At 35.0% G+C, this 18,680-nt stretch overlaps 1 protein-coding gene and 2 pseudogenes across 2 annotated transcripts in view; all 3 read right to left on the bottom strand.

The window, feature by feature from the left end:
- Positions 1–809: 809 nt before the first annotated feature.
- LOC125850169 (uncharacterized) lies at positions 810–2,057 on the bottom strand (annotated as a pseudogene).
- Positions 2,058–2,664: 607 nt separating this feature from the next.
- LOC125850167 (uncharacterized) overlaps positions 2,665–18,680 on the bottom strand; it is a 79,535-nt gene continuing 63,519 nt past the window's right edge. Inside the window, exons 1-24 of one of the 2 annotated variants that reach the window (XM_049530051.1) lie at positions 12,203–12,376; positions 10,937–11,154; positions 10,587–10,692; positions 10,403–10,504; positions 10,200–10,253; positions 9,978–10,056; positions 8,994–9,141; positions 8,580–8,703; positions 8,294–8,474; positions 7,615–7,643; positions 7,337–7,485; positions 6,897–6,999; positions 6,722–6,817; positions 6,596–6,651; positions 6,388–6,511; positions 6,220–6,282; positions 5,506–5,565; positions 5,262–5,423; positions 4,473–4,546; positions 4,299–4,392; positions 3,807–3,943; positions 3,628–3,708; positions 3,396–3,501; positions 2,665–2,947 (exon numbers count right to left, since the gene is read on the bottom strand). In XM_049530051.1, the coding sequence (XP_049386008.1) occupies positions 2,873–2,947; positions 3,396–3,501; positions 3,628–3,708; positions 3,807–3,943; positions 4,299–4,392; positions 4,473–4,546; positions 5,262–5,423; positions 5,506–5,565; positions 6,220–6,282; positions 6,388–6,511; positions 6,596–6,651; positions 6,722–6,817; positions 6,897–6,999; positions 7,337–7,485; positions 7,615–7,643; positions 8,294–8,474; positions 8,580–8,703; positions 8,994–9,141; positions 9,978–10,056; positions 10,200–10,253; positions 10,403–10,504; positions 10,587–10,692; positions 10,937–11,154; positions 12,203–12,376 (2,595 nt within the window). In that variant the 3' untranslated portion in view covers positions 2,665–2,872. Of the gene's footprint in view, positions 2,948–3,395; positions 3,502–3,627; positions 3,709–3,806; positions 3,944–4,298; positions 4,393–4,472; positions 4,547–5,261; positions 5,424–5,505; positions 5,566–6,219; positions 6,283–6,387; positions 6,512–6,595; positions 6,652–6,721; positions 6,818–6,896; positions 7,000–7,336; positions 7,486–7,614; positions 7,644–8,293; positions 8,475–8,579; positions 8,704–8,993; positions 9,142–9,977; positions 10,057–10,199; positions 10,254–10,402; positions 10,505–10,586; positions 10,693–10,936; positions 11,155–12,202; positions 12,377–18,680 lie in introns of those variants that run through there. The other variant, XM_049530052.1, reaches the window with a different exon arrangement.
- Positions 16,018–18,680, bottom strand: part of LOC125850166 (uncharacterized) — a 19,671-nt pseudogene continuing 17,008 nt past the window's right edge.

Here is an 18,680-nt window from a genome sequence, read left to right as displayed (position 1 = left end):
AATACTCTTCACAATTCTGGTGAAAAAGATTTAATTTTTTTTTGAAGTCTTTAACAATGCTAATGCATGCATTAAAATCTCTGGCATTACTCAAGGATATTGCTGGAGTTGTAGAGACCTTCAAATTTCCATAGGCATTTTGATACATTCTACGTATCTTAAGTTAAGAACACAATATTATAATGTCTTCTTTACTTTTTTAAACAACACTATTCAGACATGATTAAAATAACCCTATTAATCATACATGATTAAATTTTTTTTTTTTTAATGTATATATAGTAGATGTGGAATTCCCTTTGACTTCTTTGTATATTTATTTCTTCATATTTTGAACCTGTGTAAGATAGAACTGCAATAATATCTTTTTTAGTCTGGTTAGGTTTGCCTCTTCTGTTACACTCCAAAACCATATTGTTGCTTCTTTCCTTAGTATATAACTGAATAATATCAAATTTCAACCAGCCCAATTTTTTCTTTTTCATATCTCAATACAATAACAGTAAATTCCTTGAATAACTTTTATTAGGTAATCGAGAAAAGTTTCCACAATCCAGTACAAGAAAGTAATCACATAATTCAGCATGAACCAATGAGACATGATATGTCTTTGTTAGGTCTTTCATGCTGTTTTAAGGAACGACTTATTTGTGATGACAAAGTTACCACATAATATTCCAAATAAAGAAACTCTAATAAGCTGAAGGCACAGTAACATTGTAAGGATCATCATATGTTGCAACATTGCCTGGCATTGAAAATACAATCTACAAAGGTAAGAAGCACCACTTGATCAGTTGTTTTACTTCTCAGATTTGGTGAAACAGTTTGAAGTTATGTACCTGAAGACCTGCTTGCTGAACTCTTAACTTTGCATACTTCAGTTGCTGCTCGGAGAGAGTTATACCAGTATATTTACATCCCGTTTGCTTAACAACTTCCACAGCTAAACTTCCCCAACCACATCCGATCTCTAAGATGTGATGTTCCTTCTTAACTTTTGCCTAAAAAGATCAGAATCAGAATCAAGTGAGCCTCGAACTTTATGTAGAAATGAGGGAGTATCTACTCTGTTGACAGCTTACCTTTTCGATGAGAAGAGAAATCTTCCTCTCCTGTGCAACTTTCAGGTCTTCCTCGTGACTCTAAACAATCACAGAAGGAAAAAAGATTACCTTCATGAATGCGATTAAAAAACAGAAAATGAATCTTTGAGTTCTTACCGTAAATATTGCACATGAATATGTCATTGTCTTGTCTAGAAACAGCGAGAAGAGCTCATTACTCTGAAAAAAGCGATAAATATACTTATCAGCCTATGTAAGATGACAACGTTACAAGAAAACAGCAGAAAGTGACTAACTGTACAAGTTATTTACCAGGTCATAGTGACGAGAGATGTTCCTACGAGCCTGAGTCAGGGTGCTCTGATTTGAAACACATCGGATGAAGTACTTTGCAGATGACACTGCAGCTGTAAAAAGAAGTGGTGTCCACCATCCTCTGTAGATACAGGTAACCAAAAAAACTTTTAACGTGTCAACGGAAGTTGTAATGTCCTGATTACAGTTTCTGTTAACTATTTACCTTTTCTTACTAGACCTTGTGACAGATGCTTTCAAATCTCTGTTGTTAACAAAAATCAGTAAAAGAATTCAGGATGCCAAGTACCAAAAAAAAAATCTATTGACATAGAAATAGAGTCATTTTCTCACCATGAAAAGATTAAGAAGACCATCGTTCTTATCAACAAAAGAGAAGTCTCCATGAATAAAAGCATCAGCAAGACCTAAGTCACCTTGAGTTGCAACCTGTAAGTGATTAGTTTATGTCAAAGAATTTATCCTTCCTTTACATTTTTCTTCTTTAGTTGCTCGATGAATAAGAGAGATGGAAAAAAAAAACTAACACTAGTTACCTTCCAGTAAAATTGTGGACTATGAACTCTAAGAGAAACTTTGAGAGAGCATTTTTTCTCTATTCCTTCAAATGTGAACATTGTACCTCCTTCTTCTAACATGCTGATCACAGAAAAATATTAGTCTAAAAACAACGTATGCATGATTCGTTTATGTAGTTTAAGTATATAAGAGCATACTTTCTCATTGAAGTAGTTTTGCCGAAACTGGATGTATAGAAATACCATGTTGTTAAGCATTTTGGACTATACAAAATGAAACTGTTATAACTCACATTAAGCATCCTGTAGCGATGAAACTCTTGAGAAATCTAGTAACGAGGAAGCGTGCTCCTGTTTCTTCCCAGGTAGGTACCATCTGTTTCGGATTTTTCAGGATACTAAAGTTTTTCTTAAGTAGTCCTTGTGCAGCAATAGTACCTGCCTGAGAAGCAGCATAAAAAACAGATTGTTGTCGGTGGTGGAGCCAGGTAGAGCCTCCATTCAACGAAATACAACACTACTCATTCATGATTAAATTTATTTTTTTATGTATATATTATATAATAGATGTGGAACTCCCTTTGACTTCTTTGTATGGTTATTTCTTCATATTTTGAACCCCGTGTATGATAAAACTGAAATAATATCTTTTTTAGTCTGGTTAGGTTTGCCTCTTCTGTTCCACTCCAAAACCATATTGTTCCTTCTTTCCTTAGTAATTGAATAGTATCAAATTTCGACCATCCCTAATTTTTTCCTTTACCTATCTCAATACAATAACAGTAAATTCCTTGAATAACTTTTATTAGGTAATTGAAAGAAGTTAACACAATATAGTACAAGAAATTAATCACATAATTCAGTATGAAGCAATGAGACATGATATGTCTTCATTAGGCCTTTCATGCTGTTTTGAGGAACTGATTTATTTGCAAAGACAAAGTTACGATATATAATCCAAACAACCGAACTCTAATAAGCTGAAGGTACAGTAACGTTGTAAGGATCACCAAATGTTGCAATATTGCCTGGCCTTGAAAATACAATCTACAAAGGTAAGAAGCACCACTTGATCAGTTGTTTTACTTCTCAAATTTGGTGAAACAGATTTCTTGTACAAAAAGGGAATAAGTGCCATGCATGCTTTACTATTGAAGATATAATTTAATAAATAAAAGCTTGTCCCCTCCAACGACTTAAGTTTTAAAATAAAGTAGTTCACATAATTGAACATGATATAGACAGAGTTTGAGTTTCACTGCTACCCTTAAAGCGGCATGTCAAAAATATGCCTAAGTGTATTGTATTGTTAGTTTAGACGAGGCGTAAACATAATTCAACATTGCTTTTATGTTTTTATCTAACCTTTTCCCCTTTACAACCACCTCAATCTACTCCTGCATTTCCACTTATTCCAACAAAAATATTGACATTATTTTCTTTCTTTGCTACCTACAAGTATCACTGAGCACCATCCAAAGATTTATCACCATACCTGATAATCTCCTATCGTGCATGTTTTAAATCCAGCAGCACAATAGTCAAAGTAGTACTCCCATGTCCTGATGAACTTGTCATCGAATCCCAAAGCACGAATTTGGCTAGTGACACAGAGTTATCAATAGTTAAGTATCAGCATTGAGAACTAATGAAGCTACAAATGATTCATGAAAGGAAAAGTCTTAAACTCAGTGGAGAAGGCTGATGAATTAGTTTTGTTTTGTTACCTCTTGTTTTTCAGGAGGTTTTTCCTCCAACATCTCAGTGTCTGATAGTAATGACTTCCTATATTTTCCAGGTGCTCTACACTGCATTTATATTATTTATCAAATTCTTTCCGAAATAAATGTTTTTGAAAATGTGACGAGCATGCTAGTGCAAAATCACAATATCAACTCTTTCTTACCATAGTCTTGATGCAGCAGTCATGGCTGATGTTACTTGACTTAGTGCATGAAAGCTTCCACCTGGGAATATATACTCTCTCAGGAAGTCTGTGCTATGCCTGTGATCGCCATACCTCTGGTCCGGTATTGAAATGAACTAGGGAAATCCAACACTTATAAAAAGCAGCACATAAAACAAGGGCGACATAACAGTGAAGAAATATTGATGTCGGAAAGTGAACCTTTCATAGATTTTTCCTATACATGTATTATCTTAATTCACGTATTAGGAAATTAATTTAAGAGTACATGTTTTATTCATGAACTAGGGAAAGAAGAAAAAGTTCAGTACTAAATTAAGGTACATGTACTAGACTATATTTGTACACTCTACCCTCCCCAGACCCCACCTAGTGGGATTTCACTGGGTATGTTGTTATTGTACTAGACTATATTTGAGAGTGAACAAATTAAAGTGGAATGTGTTTGAGAGGTCGCTTGAAATTCATTACCTGCAGAACTAGAAGTCCATCTTCTGCCAATGCAGTCTCACAACAAGAAAAGAATTCCCCTATGAAATCATGACCAACATGTTCCAACATCTCGCTGCAGAAAATGATTGTAATACTAGCTCGACATGTAGTGAGTAATACAATATGTCAAGATTTAGGAGGATAAAAACTCACACTGATATAATCCTGTCATATTTGTCCTCATTTGGGATTTGGCGATAGTCACAAAGGATAAATGTAATTTGATCCTGTGAAAAGGTTTCATTGATCAATTGAATATTAATAGATAACCTCAACAACATACCCAGTGAAATCCCACCAGTGGGGTATGAGCAGGGTGGTGTGTACGCAAACCTTACCACTAACTTGTGAAGGTACAGAGGTTGGTTTCCTATAGAAACCCGTCTCAGGTAAAACATTTCAAAGAAGGTATATGAAAAGGGAATACAATAGTGAAGAATCAATGATGAAAATAAAGGAGAAAAGAACAATAGAAACAACAAAAAATACCATAACCGAAGAAAAGAAAAGAACAAGTAATAATTCAAATCGAAGAACAAGATAATAAGAGAGTAATAATAATACTATGAATGAGGAAAACTAGACACCACTCTACTACCTAGACACTACACGGCCTAGCTATAAAGTTGCTCAGATTTGGCTTGCAAGTGTTAAGCAGATCATATTCCCATGTTAATCACTCAAGGACAACTGTGGGCATGCATCATATAAAGAAGCATTTTAGTTAATTTTGTGTCATCATTTCACTGGCCTGACTTGCGACCTAGTTTGTTCAGGAGCTCTTACAATTTAGAAGCAAAAAATGGAAGAAGGTTTAGTTTATGAAGTGGAATTTAGTTGCTTTATCATTTGCCTCAGTTTTAGAAATTATATGTAGCGTACGCTTCATGTTGTTAGCATCCAGAAACTTTTAAGCTTCCATAGACATTGTAAGTACTATACCTGAAGGCCTGCTTGTTCTACTTTCAACTGTGCATATTCCAGTTGCTGCTCCGAGAGAGTTATACCAGTATATTTGCATCCTGTTTGCTTGACAACTTCAACAGCCAAACTTCCCCAACCAAATCCAATCTCTAAAATGTGATGTTCCTTGCTAATTTTTGCCTAAATAGAATAGAAGCAGAATCAAATTATGCCTGCAGTTTATGCAGAAATGGAAGACACTTTTACTTAGTTGATGACTCACCTTTCTGATGAGAAGAGAGATCTTTCTTAGCTGTGCATCTTTTAGGTCTTCATCCTCACTCTAGAAAAGTTATGAAAGAAAGCTAGATCACTATGGAATGAGATACAAGAATAGGAAATAGAGATTTCAATGGGAATTAGACTTAGGCATTTTGAAACAATAAACTATAAATAGAAAGAAAGACAAAATAAATAAAATGCTTAATTAAAAGTTTTAAAACACAAGATGGATAAGAGAATTGAACCATCAACCTCACTCATACAGGCGCACCTAATATTCATTTGTACCATAGGACTCTTTGAACTTATTAGGTCCGTGCACATCGCACAAACAAACACACACATATAATAAAGTTGGAGGGAAGCATGAGTGGCTTTCTCTGATGTCATTACTATTGTATAAGATTTACCTAGCTATGCATTTGAATTTTTAATATTTAAAATGGTTTGGTAATTAAATTTGGTACATGTTTGTCCTTGTAATTTGCATATGATACAAGGAAATAATGTCACTTGAAAAGTTAAATGGAAATAATACAGCTTTATAATGTCACTTGAAGACCAAAGAGACTCGGACACCCGGTGCAAATCAAAAAAAAAAAAAAAAAAAATGTCACTTGAAGACCACAGCCAGTAGAATTTCAAACAAGTGAAAATAATTCAGCTCAACATACAAAAAAAAAAGTGTCAAACATTTAAAAGTTTGAGATCTAACCTTAAAAATTGCACATGAGTATGTCATTGTCTCATCCAGAAAGAGTGAGAAGTGTTCATTACTCTGGAAAAAACAATTAGCACCACAATGCTTAGCATCTACTCAATGGAAGCCCATTTTACACAATAGCAACTGCAAAATATGGCCAGGATTGAGTACTTCAATTACCAGGTCATAATGGTGAGAGATATTTCGACGAGCCTGAGTCAGGGTGTTTCGATTTGAAACATGCCGAATGAAATATTTTGCAGATGACAGTCCTGCTGTAAAAAGCAGTGGTGTCCACCAGCCTCTAGAGCTACACGAAGTGTTGACGAACCTTAGCATGTGAACAGAAGTTTGTGTTTCTTGATTTCAGGTCAGGAAACTATTTTACCTTTTCTTGCTAAATGTTTTAACAGATGCTTTCAAATCTCTGTTGGCAACATATATCTGCAAAAGAATTTAGGAAGCTAAGTACCGACAAGGAGGTATTTACGAAGATATTGAGCCATTCCCTCACCATGAAAAAATTAAGAAGACCTTCATGCTTATCAACAAAAGAGAAATCCCCGTGAATAAAAGCATCAGCAAGGCCTATGTCAGCTTCAGTGGCAACCTGCAAGAGATTGTGTCTGTCACAAAATTTGGGTTTATTTTTTGATCAGTTGTAGGGGTAAAAGAAAATTTCCATTTACCTTCCAGTAAAACTGTGTACTATGAACTCTAAGAGAAACTTTGAGAGAGCATTTCTTATCTGTTCCTTGGAAGGTGAAAATTGTACCTCCTTCTTCCAACAAACTGTGTATTGAAGCATGCAAAATTATATCCAGATATATTAATTATCACGAAAAGAAAACTCAAAAATCTCGGAGTGATAAAAAAATTGTGATTCACACGTGATTTATTTTGCAGCAGATTTTCCACTTGTATATGAGCTTTTAGCCAAAGAGATTGGAATAAAAGAAGTTATTTTCTCAATAAAATAATCGTTCTGCATCCCGTTACCAGTAAATTAGCAAGAACACAAATGTGATAAAATGAGAAATGGGATTGATGGAAATAAAGAAGTTGTCAGACATGTATCTGCCGTTATTTTGGAATTAAAGCAATACAAGGTGAAACTATCATCACTCACATTATGCATCCTGTTTGAATGAAACTTTTGAAAAATCTAGTAACAATAAGACGTGCTCCAGTTTCAGGCCAGGTTGGTACCATATGCTTGGGGTTGTCCCGAATACTACAACTCCTTCTAAGCATTCCATCTGCAATAACAATACCTGCCTGAGAGGACCAAAAGGTAGGCAATCATCCAAATGAGACCAGAGGGACAACAAAACTATAAATTTATTGAGCGTAAGGTGATACTTCAAGTTAAATCTGTTGAGCTTTTATTAGCAGAAGCAATACTACCTTTAGTCCATTAGCATGGAAGCCATAGCCTGAAAGTATTGAAACAAAAGTACATAAATAAGCAGTGAAACACAAGGCGAAAAATAACGTTTGTGCACTAAAAGGAAGCAAAGACTAAAATCAGAACAACTCAAGCTACAAGTGCTACCGGTAGGTTTCCTTTAACCTTATGTGGAAACAAGGCAATGAATAAACCAAGACACTGGGTTGTTGTGATCAGTTGCTGGCATCAAGTTGAAATAGAAAGAATGAAGAGGCGGAAATGAATGAAGCACTCTTTGAAAAGAGAGGAAATAGAGACATAGTCATATTATCCTTGAAGAGTCAGAATAATCTCTTAAAACGTACTTAATGGTGCAAAATCCTTATTGTTTAGAGAACGTAGAGAACTATAAAACGCAGTGAGTGGTGCAAATTCAAACTTATTAACTGCAATTTCCCAGGACTAATGCAGAGAACTATAAAACGTCTAGAGAAAGAAACTTTACTGTTTTCATATGGTAGGTTCTGCAATAATTTAAATGACAATAGTGAGTGGTGCAAAATCCTTAAAGTTACACATAAAGGAACAGGTTCTCTAAATTCAACACAATTGAAGTCTAACAGCTAACTATGTACGATAGCAGGTTACAAAGGAGCATTTATCTTGAAGCAACTCTCCATAAAAAGAGATTCATACCTTGATATACTCCACAAAACCATATTCCTCTCTTCCCTTGGATTTGATGTAGCTCACGTGAAGCTTTTGATGCAGCAACTGAGGGGACTGGGTGGCTTGTTCTCCACTTAAGCAACGTATGCTCTGGTGTGTGAGGAGGATCGAGGGTTACAAGATAAGAAAGCTTTGAGTCACCAAGATTCTGTAAATTTAGACAGGTCATAAGTAAGATAAAAGACTCCTCACTGTAGAATACTATCTTCTACTCTCTATAGAAGGTCCTAAATCACTGTATTCCACAACACACCTGGATTATATTGAGCCAATATGTTGCACATCCTCTATTATTTATGGTTCCAAGAAAGTTACAAGCACTCCATGCTGCCGGGTCACGAGGCAGGAATGTTTTGTCACGATGTAGGAAAGTATCACTGTTGTAGAGAAGAGAAAATGTATTTTATATTTTGATACAATAAATCTTATGAGGTAGTGCTCCTGGGTGGAATTATTAACTATATTAATATCGGCCTCAATAACCATTTTCATATTATCTCAGGAAACTAGCAGGTTTTAATTGACTAATAGCAACCACCATTAAAACATGCACTAAACTTCATTAAAGCACAAAATAGAAAATAAAAGTACTAACATGGCTCTACATTTATTACTTTTTTTTAGAAGAAGATAAACCAAGGTGTTCAAAAGAAGGAGACGAAAGTACCTATGGACATACTGGAAAGCACCCAGTATTCTTGTTTCATCAAATGTTGCCTCTTTTCCCAACATGTCCAGAGTATCTGGTGCATGTGTAGCCATAATGCATCCATCAAATATTTCGTTGGCAACGTTATTGCACGTTATGGTACAACCTGCGATGGCTCTTTCTTTTACATTTAGAATCACAAGTAGTTTGTAGCTAAATGATGGTAACACAGTGCAGCTGATCAAAGCCTTTTTCTTTGATAAGCACCAAATTAACTCTATCTAGAACAACATCACTTGAAAAAATGTCATCAAATGAAGCATGAATTAAGAAACACAAGTTAGTCAACAAAAATGGTTTTTGATCTTTAGTCAGATCCACTGATGTCTTTATTGTAGAAAAGTGGAGGGAATATGAGAGATGCCAATTAAGAATACAATCAAAGAAACAATAAGGTGAAGACAAAATCTATAGTGGATATGAATCCAAGGGTGTGGCCTAGTGATTTCTTCCCATTTGTCCAAGCCTTGGCATGTAGAGTTACCCAGTAATTGTGCTGGTGGGGGGCAGGGCAGAGCTACAAGCAGTCTGAGTTTGGCAGAGCCCAGTAGCTTTGGTTCGTACCTTGTATTTGTGTTTTAAAATCTACTTAATGTAAGTAAAAAATTTATTCAGAACCCATTAATCTATCTTTTCAGAATCTAGAACTCATAAACTCAAAAACTTAGCTTCGCTTCTAGCGCTATGAGGTAGTAAGTATCTATATGGAATAGTCGTGGTGTGTGCAAACTAGTCCGAACACCATTGTTATGTGAAAAAACACTATTAGATATCGATGAAAGTACCCTTCTCAACACATTATGATAGGGTTTTTACATTTAATAAATTGCCCATAGGTAAAAGCCTATCTGTTTTCAACAGATGTATGCCTATTTACTCCTATGATAAAAGAAACAACACACCACACACTTGTAAGAAGCCATAAATAAAACCAAACTAGACCTTCTTCATTTGTCGATACAGATCTTACTTCACAACCAGTTCTTATTTGACATCCTCTCTTCTCAAGCTCCTCCTTAACCTGCATTCAATGCCCCCGCCAAATCACTCACAAGGCCGAAACATGCTTAAAAATTCATGCAAGATAGTGAAAATAGGTGATTGCTTGTAGTTATCCTCAGGGAAATCGTAAGAGTTTTGAGGTATCTATGAATTAAAAATCACCTTGTTTATATGTGATTGCCATCTTACAGTGAGCAATTGAGAGAGACCAAAGAGCTGTATAGAAAGAAACAAAAGCACCCTTAGGTACAAGGGCAATAAAATGATAAGGTAATTCAAATTCAGTATCTTGCATGCAACATATTCAACAATAGGCTATAATTCACACACTACACTAATTGAACAGCAGATAAGAGAACAAATACCTGCAGAAGATGGTGGTCGTGGAAGAATGAAAGAATGTAATAAGCAGAAAATCCCAATACTCTTGCTACGGGACAAGACCAGATTGAAGCACATATTGGAATCTGTGAAACAATTTGTTGAATGATCAAAAAGGCCAAATACAAGTATCAAGAAATCAATAACTACGACAGACAGAAACATCACCAGATAAGCCTTCTGAAATAACTCCGAATAGCCATGTGACTCAATAAACTGCCCTAATGTTTCATTGTGATCAATGTCAGGATTATTGTCCAGTGCTTCAAGGTAACTGCAATGCAGTGAGAAATGTATTCATGATAAAATAAACTCCATTGAAGAAAGCTCTTTCACTTGACACATAAAAACAGAAGAATTTAGTACATTTCCATCAAATGCATGATCTTCAAATGAACAAAGAAGACTCTGTGCTCTAAATTTCTAATTATGAGATCAGTGTAAATCAACAAATTGGTCAAAAAATAACAAACACTAATAAGAAGCCACATATGTAAAGATAAAAAAGTTATTGGTACCTTATGACATCCTGCTTGAATCTGCTAATTTCTCTAATCATTTGCCAAAAATACGGATTCAACAAATTCTTCTTTTGTGCAAACAAACTAGAGAATCCATTACGGGTACTCCATTCACAACCAAGGCCTTGGTCTAAGCTCACTGAGAATGACATATCAGTGATTTCCATATCAACTCCAAGGCTCTCAAAAAATTCCATCATGTTTGGATAAGTTACCTGTCAAATGCACGATTACAGCATCCACATTCCACATATGTTGTTCATACCAAACGATGGGGTTAAAAAAACTCTAGCTACAGCCATTCCAATTAAATGCCCGAAATAAGGATACAAAGAGCAGAAATGATGCGATTTCGATTGAACAAACAAATGATTTTACCCATAGAAACCCAAAAATGATTGGATCAAAATTGAGTTTACATTGAATATATACCTTACTAACTTTCTTTGACACATCAATATGCACCAGAATTATAACCCCAGGCCTAACTGCCAAGGCATATCAGCAGTTGAATTCATGGACCAGGCGTTTGCCTTATTTTCCATCACATTCTGATGTGAAATTTGCCAAAGGCAAGTTTCATAGCGAATGGGAGTTTAACCACCAGCACTCCATCAGCCTGTGAACTCATAAATTTTGGTTCTGCCCCAATTTTATAGCATTGTTTCATTGAGCTTTCACACAAAAGATAATGGCCCTTTCGAGTTCAAACTGTCACTCTCTGTGACCATTAAAGTAACCACCAAAAACTTGATTTGCCTAAGTCAAGTTTATCTTCCGAAGACTTTCAAATTCCCTGCCAAATACTAGTATATTGGCTCTGTTACAATTTGTCATACTGGAGACTGGTTCTTAAGCTTATTTTATCCAATTTAACTCCTGACAGAGGCAACTTTCTAATAATGGATTCCATTTTTCCTTAATGCCAGAAAATGAATGGAACAATAAATAGCTAAGGTATGAAACTGGCGAAAAGATGATAGTTTAGCTATGATTTTGACCATTAAATAATATTAAAATGTACCAATAGAGCTATCACAACAAAATGTAATTACATCATATTATATGCTGTCTATAACAACATTTTGATATAGTAGCCAAGAAATATGGGACGATGTTATAGAGAGATTTGATTATATATGCATGTGTTTAATTTATGAGCATTTAGTGGTTATCAAATACGTAAATAAGTCAAAAACGTTTCTATTTAAACTATCTTGGTCGTTGTATAAAGTTACTGCAACACCCTCTAACCGTACTTACCCGATTGAAGACCATAAAACCAAGGTCAAGATCGACGCCATCGACAGTAACGGTCTTAGCATGGCCACCGAGATAATGTTCCTTCTCATAAACCACAACTTTGACACCAGATTTTGCCAATTCATATGCAGAAACCAGTCCACTTATCCCTGCTCCCACCACTGCTACTTTCATTTTTTGTCACTTGGGCTTCGAAGTTACAAACTACAATGACAATTTATAAGATTAAAAAGGGTAAAGAGCAAACGTTAAAAGTATTGTAGCACGTGGACGTGGTTAGTTATACATTCACAAGACCTTTTTGGATATTGCTAGAGTAGTTTTAAAGTTGAATGAAAACATTGGAGTTGAGGATTAAATTTATAATGGTGACAAACATACTATTACTCAACTAATTGTTATTAGTTCATAAATTAACACTAAATTTGTATGGATATTAAAGAAAGGAAATGAAGTGATAGAGTACTAGTTGTAGAGCTTCCTTTAACATTATTATTGTGGAAATCACAGAGTGTATTTAATTTTTGGGTCCATCCCCTAATTTCCATCTAAATTACTTGCATGATGGCTCCCAAGAAAGATCAACTTCGCGCGTAGAAAATATTTGGGCGATTTCTTTTCTTCCTTTTTTCTATTTTGTTTTTGGAGCTCACGAGTTATATTGTAATGTATAAAACATTGAGACAATTCTCTCATTTTAACACATAAATTTTTGCTAATTATGTGTCATTTGCCAAATGTTAAAATATAACTCAGGACATTAGCTTATTATAAATAATTACATCCTTATATATGATGCTTTATATTGAACAAAATTACTTAAAATTTTTGAAGGTCTCCAGATCTGGATGTCACAAAAATATAGGTAAGTCTTTTTCTTGAAAAGAAAAGATTTTCTGTGATTGGTTAGAAGATTACCTTGAGCATTATTATCTTTGTATCATTATTGAAAGGGAAAAAGGATCAAATATGTCACCAAATTTTGAGAAAAGACTCATCTATGTCATTCGTTAAAAGTTTGATTCATCTATATCATTTCCGTTTGAGAAAAGACTCATCCATGTCATTATTTGTTAACTGAAAACAATTTCGGTAGTGAAAAATCATTTTTTATACGTGGTCAATTATTTTTTTTTTGATTTGCACCGGGTGTCCGAGTCTCTTTGAGCCCCGACTAATCCCGGGGGTGCACAGGCCCTCGGCAAGGAGTTTCCCGCAATTGCACCACGGTTAATTCAGGTTTTACCCAGTCCGATGGCCCTCAGAAATTGTTTGCACCTACTGGGTTTCGAACTTGAGACCTTGAAAGGGAGCAAACCCCAAGGCTCAAGTCAATTGCCAGCAGGCCAACCCCTGAGGGTTATACGTGGTCAATTATTATTCAGACACGTCTATAATTAATTAAAAAAAAATCCCAACTATGCCATCAAACTTTGAGAAAAGCCTCATATATGTCATACGTTAAAAGTTTGGCTCGTCTATGCCATTTCAATTAACAAATGATGGCATAAATGAGCTTTTTCTCAAACGAAAATGGCATAAATGAGCCAAACTTTTAACAAATGATATAGATAAGCCTTTTCTCAAAGTTCAATAGCATATTTGAGCCTTTTCCCTTAGAAATATATACAAAACAAATAAGGATAATTGTCACAAAGAACTCAAAATAGCTCTTTATTTATTACATAACATAAATAATTAGGAATCAACACAGACAATGAAGAGGAGAATAATTATTTGGTATATTACATAAATGTGCCCTTTAACTTAACCTCATTCCACATTTATATCCTCTAATTTTGGGTACGCACAAGTAGACACTTAAACTTGTATAAAGTTGAACAAGTAGACAAATATTAGTCCTATGTGGCATAATACACATAGGACACCACGTCAAACACAAATTTCCACGTAGGATGTGTTTGTCTAATTTTTTAACTTTATACAAGTTTAAGTGTCAACTTGTGCACACCCAAAGTTGGAAGACATAAATGTAAAATGAGGCCACGTTAAAGGGTATAGTTATGTATTATGTCTCATTATTTACTTGGGAATGTGGTATAATAGCTATATGGTATTATCTGCATTATTTAACCATATGTGGTATTTACAACTAGAAATTAACAATTTTGACCAAAAAATAAGGTCCACATCGATGAGGTGTAATTATGGGGGGGGGGGAGTCAATCATACTAATTACAGTGTTTATAGGTCCATCCCCTAATTGGCATGTGCTAAATTACTTGGATGAGAACTCCTAAGAAAGATCTATTGCGTGTGTAGGCAATTTTACTCTTCCCTTTGTATTTTAAAAGTAATAATAATTATTTTAAGTCTGACTTTATAAGAATATTAATGAAAAAGTTCAAAATATAAAATATGCATGTACTATATTGAGAAAGTAACGAGCCAAATGAAAGTCTTCTGGTTGATTAGAAGAAGATTATAAAAATAAAAACAAGTACATAATATCGAGTACTTCACGTTTGAAAATTTCATTTCTAAAACTTAAAATTAAATTTAAAGAAAATACTAGCATTAAATTTGAATTATTTGGATCGTTACTTCACTGTTAGCTTCTTTTTTTAATTACCTTGCACCTAAGATGTTGTACTCATATCTTTGTTCATATTTAATGTGCAAATAGGGGAGGGGGCAAACACTTTTGACTTTTAATCTTGAAAGTTTGCTCATGGGACGAGAGGAATAAAAGTTTTAAACTACCCATTTTCAAGGGCATCGGGTGTAGGAGCCACAAGCTCATCTATAGGTTCGGCAGAACTCAAAACTTTGGCACAAGTCATGTGTTTGTGTTTAAAAATCCACTTCAACTGTAGAAATAATTTATTTAGAACCCAATAAGTTAAACTTTCTAAAATGTGATATTTATAACCTTAAAATCTGAGCTCCGCCTCTGTGTGCAACACCATTGATCTCAAGCCTCAATAAAAGCTTATTTATGTTTGTAGTCAACACACTCTCCTTTAGGAGTCACATTGTTTCTCCCTTTTTACTTTCCATAATATAATCTCCTTTTAGGTTATCAAACTCCTTTATCTTGGTTTTGCTATCACTTCACTTAACATATGCTACTCCCTTCGTCCACTTTATGTGACACTCTTTTTTAATAAGAATGACATTTTATATATTTAGTATTAATTTAACTTTTATATGTTTATTTTACCTTTAATGAGATGTTAAGATGTTTTATAGTCACACAAATATCTAGAAGTTTAATAGGAAATGTCGAGTAATGTCAACATCTTACCTATGGAAGGCCCACGAGGAGGCTGAGGTGGCCCAGATCGGAAACATGATTGAACATGACACTTGCTTGGTGGGCTTAGTTAAGAAATAAAGTTGCACCCTTTCTATCAGCTATAGTTTTTGGATAAAGGTAAACGCTTGATCCTAACATCCAGTATCAGATTCAAGGTCATGGGTTTGATTCCCAAGAGCAACATATGATGCATGAGGCAGGCAGTGTTATGAAAGGCGCTCGCCTCTCGCCAAAGGTGATGAGGCGAGGCGAGGCGAATTCAAAAAGGCGAAATAAAGTTGTACCCTCTCTATTAGCTATAACTTTTGGCATGATGGTAAACGCTTGATCCTAACCGGGGATATTTCCTATTTCAGTATTAGTAATTTCCCTGAATAACACTTATTAGGTAATTGGAAAAAGTTAAACACAACATAGTACAAGAGAATCACAGAATTAAGAATGAGCCAATGACACATATGTCTTGATTATGTCTTTCATGCTGTTTTGAGGAACTGATGACAGTTCAAATAAAATATTCCAAAACAAAGGGACTCTAATAAGCTGAAGGCACACCATTGTAAGGATCACCAAAAGCTGCAACATTGCCTGGCCTTGAAAATACAATCTACAAAGTATAAGCACCACTTGAGTTGTTTTACTTCTCAAATTTAGTGAAACGAATTCAAGATTTCTTGTAGAAAAAGGGAATAATTCCATGCATGTATTTTACTGTTAACGACACAATTTAATAGATAAATTAAAAGTATGTCCACTGCAACTGCTTGAGTTCTTAAATGAAGTAGTTCACATAATTCAACATGATACAGCGTGAGTTTGAATTTCACCGCCACCTTTCACAAAAAAGAAAAAAAAATTGAAGAACATGAAATGGCATGTGAAAAAGATATGCAAGTGGATAAAATTTTGTACAATTTCTAATAACTTAAATTTTTAAATGAGGTAATTAACATAATTCAAGATCGCCTTTATGTTTTTATCTAGCCTTTTTTCCTTTATAACTACCTCGATCTACTCCTCCTGTATTTCCACTTGGTCCAAACAAACATATTTACATATGTCATCGATATAGTGGTTTTGCCCTATAAAATATTTCAAAAGATTTATCAACTTAACTGATAATCTCCTTGTGTGCACGTTTTAAATCCAGCAGCACAGTAGTCAAAGTAGTACTCCCATGTCCTGATGAACTTGTCATCGAATCCCAAAGCAAGAATTTGGCTAGTGACAACGTTATTGATAGTCAAGTATTAGAAGTTAGAACTGATCAAGCTATTATGATTCATGAAGAAATCGGGTTTATTCAGCATAGAAGGATGTGGACTTATTTTGGTTTTGTTACCTTTTGTTTTTTAGGAAGTTTTTTCGCCAACATCTCAGAGTCTGATAATAATGAATTCCTATCTCTTCCACATGCACTACACTGCATTTATATCATTTATCAAATTCTTTCAGAAAGAAAGGATTTAGAAAGATTGACAAGCACGTACGCGAGTCTTTCAAAAGCAGCATAAAGAAATAAGTTCAAGTTCACAAAATCAACTTTTTCTTACCATAGTCTTGATGCAGCAGCCATGGCTGATGTTACTGGACTTAGAGCAGGCAAACATCCACCTGGGAATATATACTCTCTCATGAATTCTCTGCTATGCCTGTGACTGTCATATCTCTCTTCTGGTATTGAAATGAACTAAGGAAAGCCAACAGCGTGTGAAAAGCAGCACATCAAAACTAGGGCAGCAGAACAGTGAAGGAAATTTTTTTATAACAAAGTGGAATAAATGTCATGTTGGAACAAGAAAAGCCTTCCTTAGATTTTTGCTCCTTCTCTCCTAATTCTCTGATAATTGAAGGCAAAAGCGAGCAAAGTGGAATGTGTCGAGGGGTCAATTTAATTAATTACCTGTAGGACAAGAAGGCCATCCTCTGCCAGTGCAGATTCACAGCAAGTAAAGAATTCCTCCATAAACTCATGACCAACAGCCTCTAACATCTCGCTGAAAATGATTATAAGTACAACTATCACACTGGCTCGACAGGTAAAGATCGGTAATACAATATATGTCCAGATGTACAGATGGATAAAAGCTCACCATGATATAATCCTGTCATATTTGTCCTTATCTGGGATTTGGCGATAGTCACATAGGAGAAATGTAATTTGATCCTGTTAAAATATTTCTTTGAATTGAATATCAACAGATAACCCTAGCTTTAAAGTTGCTCAGATTTGACTTGCACGTGCTATGCAGGGAATGAATCATACAAAAGAAACTGGAAGAAGGTTTAGTTCATGATGTGGAATCTATTGTTTGCCTCAGCTTATAGCAATTATAGTGCAGTATAAGTTTCAGATAAGTAATCTAGAAAATTTGAGCTTCCATAGACATTGTAAGTACTATACCTGAAGACCGGCTTGCTCAACTCTCAACTGTGCATACTTTAATTGCTGCTCGGAGAGAGTGATACCAGTATACTTACATCCTGTGTTCTTGACAACTTCCACAGCAAAACATCCCCAGCCAAATCCAATCTCTAAAATGTGATGTTCCTTGATAATTTTTGCCTAAATAGAATAGAAGCAGAATTAATTTTTTGTAGAAACAGTGATGACTTTTTACTTAGTTGATGACTTACCTTTTCAATGAGAAGAGAAATCTTTCTCAGCTGTGCAACTTTCAGGTCTTCATCCTCACTCTAGGAAAAAAAAAGAAACAAAACTGAATTTAAAGAACAGGAGATTTAGCTCAACATAAGAAGAAAAGTGGCAAGCATTTAAGAATTTGAGAGCTAACCTTGAATATTGCACATGAGTATGTCATTGTCTCATCCAGAAAGAGTGAGAAGAGCTCATTACTCTAGAAAGAACAATTAACACCACAATGCTTAGCATCTATTCAATGGAAGTCCATTTTACACAATAGCAACTTCATCCAGAAAGAGTGAGAAGAGCTCATTACTCTAGAAAGAACAATTAACACCACAATGCTTAGCATCTATTCAATGGAAGTCCATTTTACACAATAGCAACTGGCAAAATATGGCAGGATTGAGTACTTCAATTACCAGGTCATAATGACGAGAAATATTCCGACGAGCCTGAGTCAGGGTGTTTCGATTTGAAACATGTTGAATGAAATATTTTGCAGATGAAAGTGCTGATATAAAAAGCAATGGGCTCCACCAGCGTCTAGAGAC

This window comes from Solanum stenotomum, unplaced genomic scaffold (genome assembly GCF_019186545.1).
Source record: "Solanum stenotomum isolate F172 unplaced genomic scaffold, ASM1918654v1 scaffold14630, whole genome shotgun sequence".
Lineage (NCBI taxonomy): Eukaryota > Viridiplantae > Streptophyta > Magnoliopsida > Solanales > Solanaceae > Solanum > Solanum stenotomum.
Note: the sequence above shows the minus strand (reverse complement) of the source record. Positions and strands in the feature narration are given on the sequence as shown.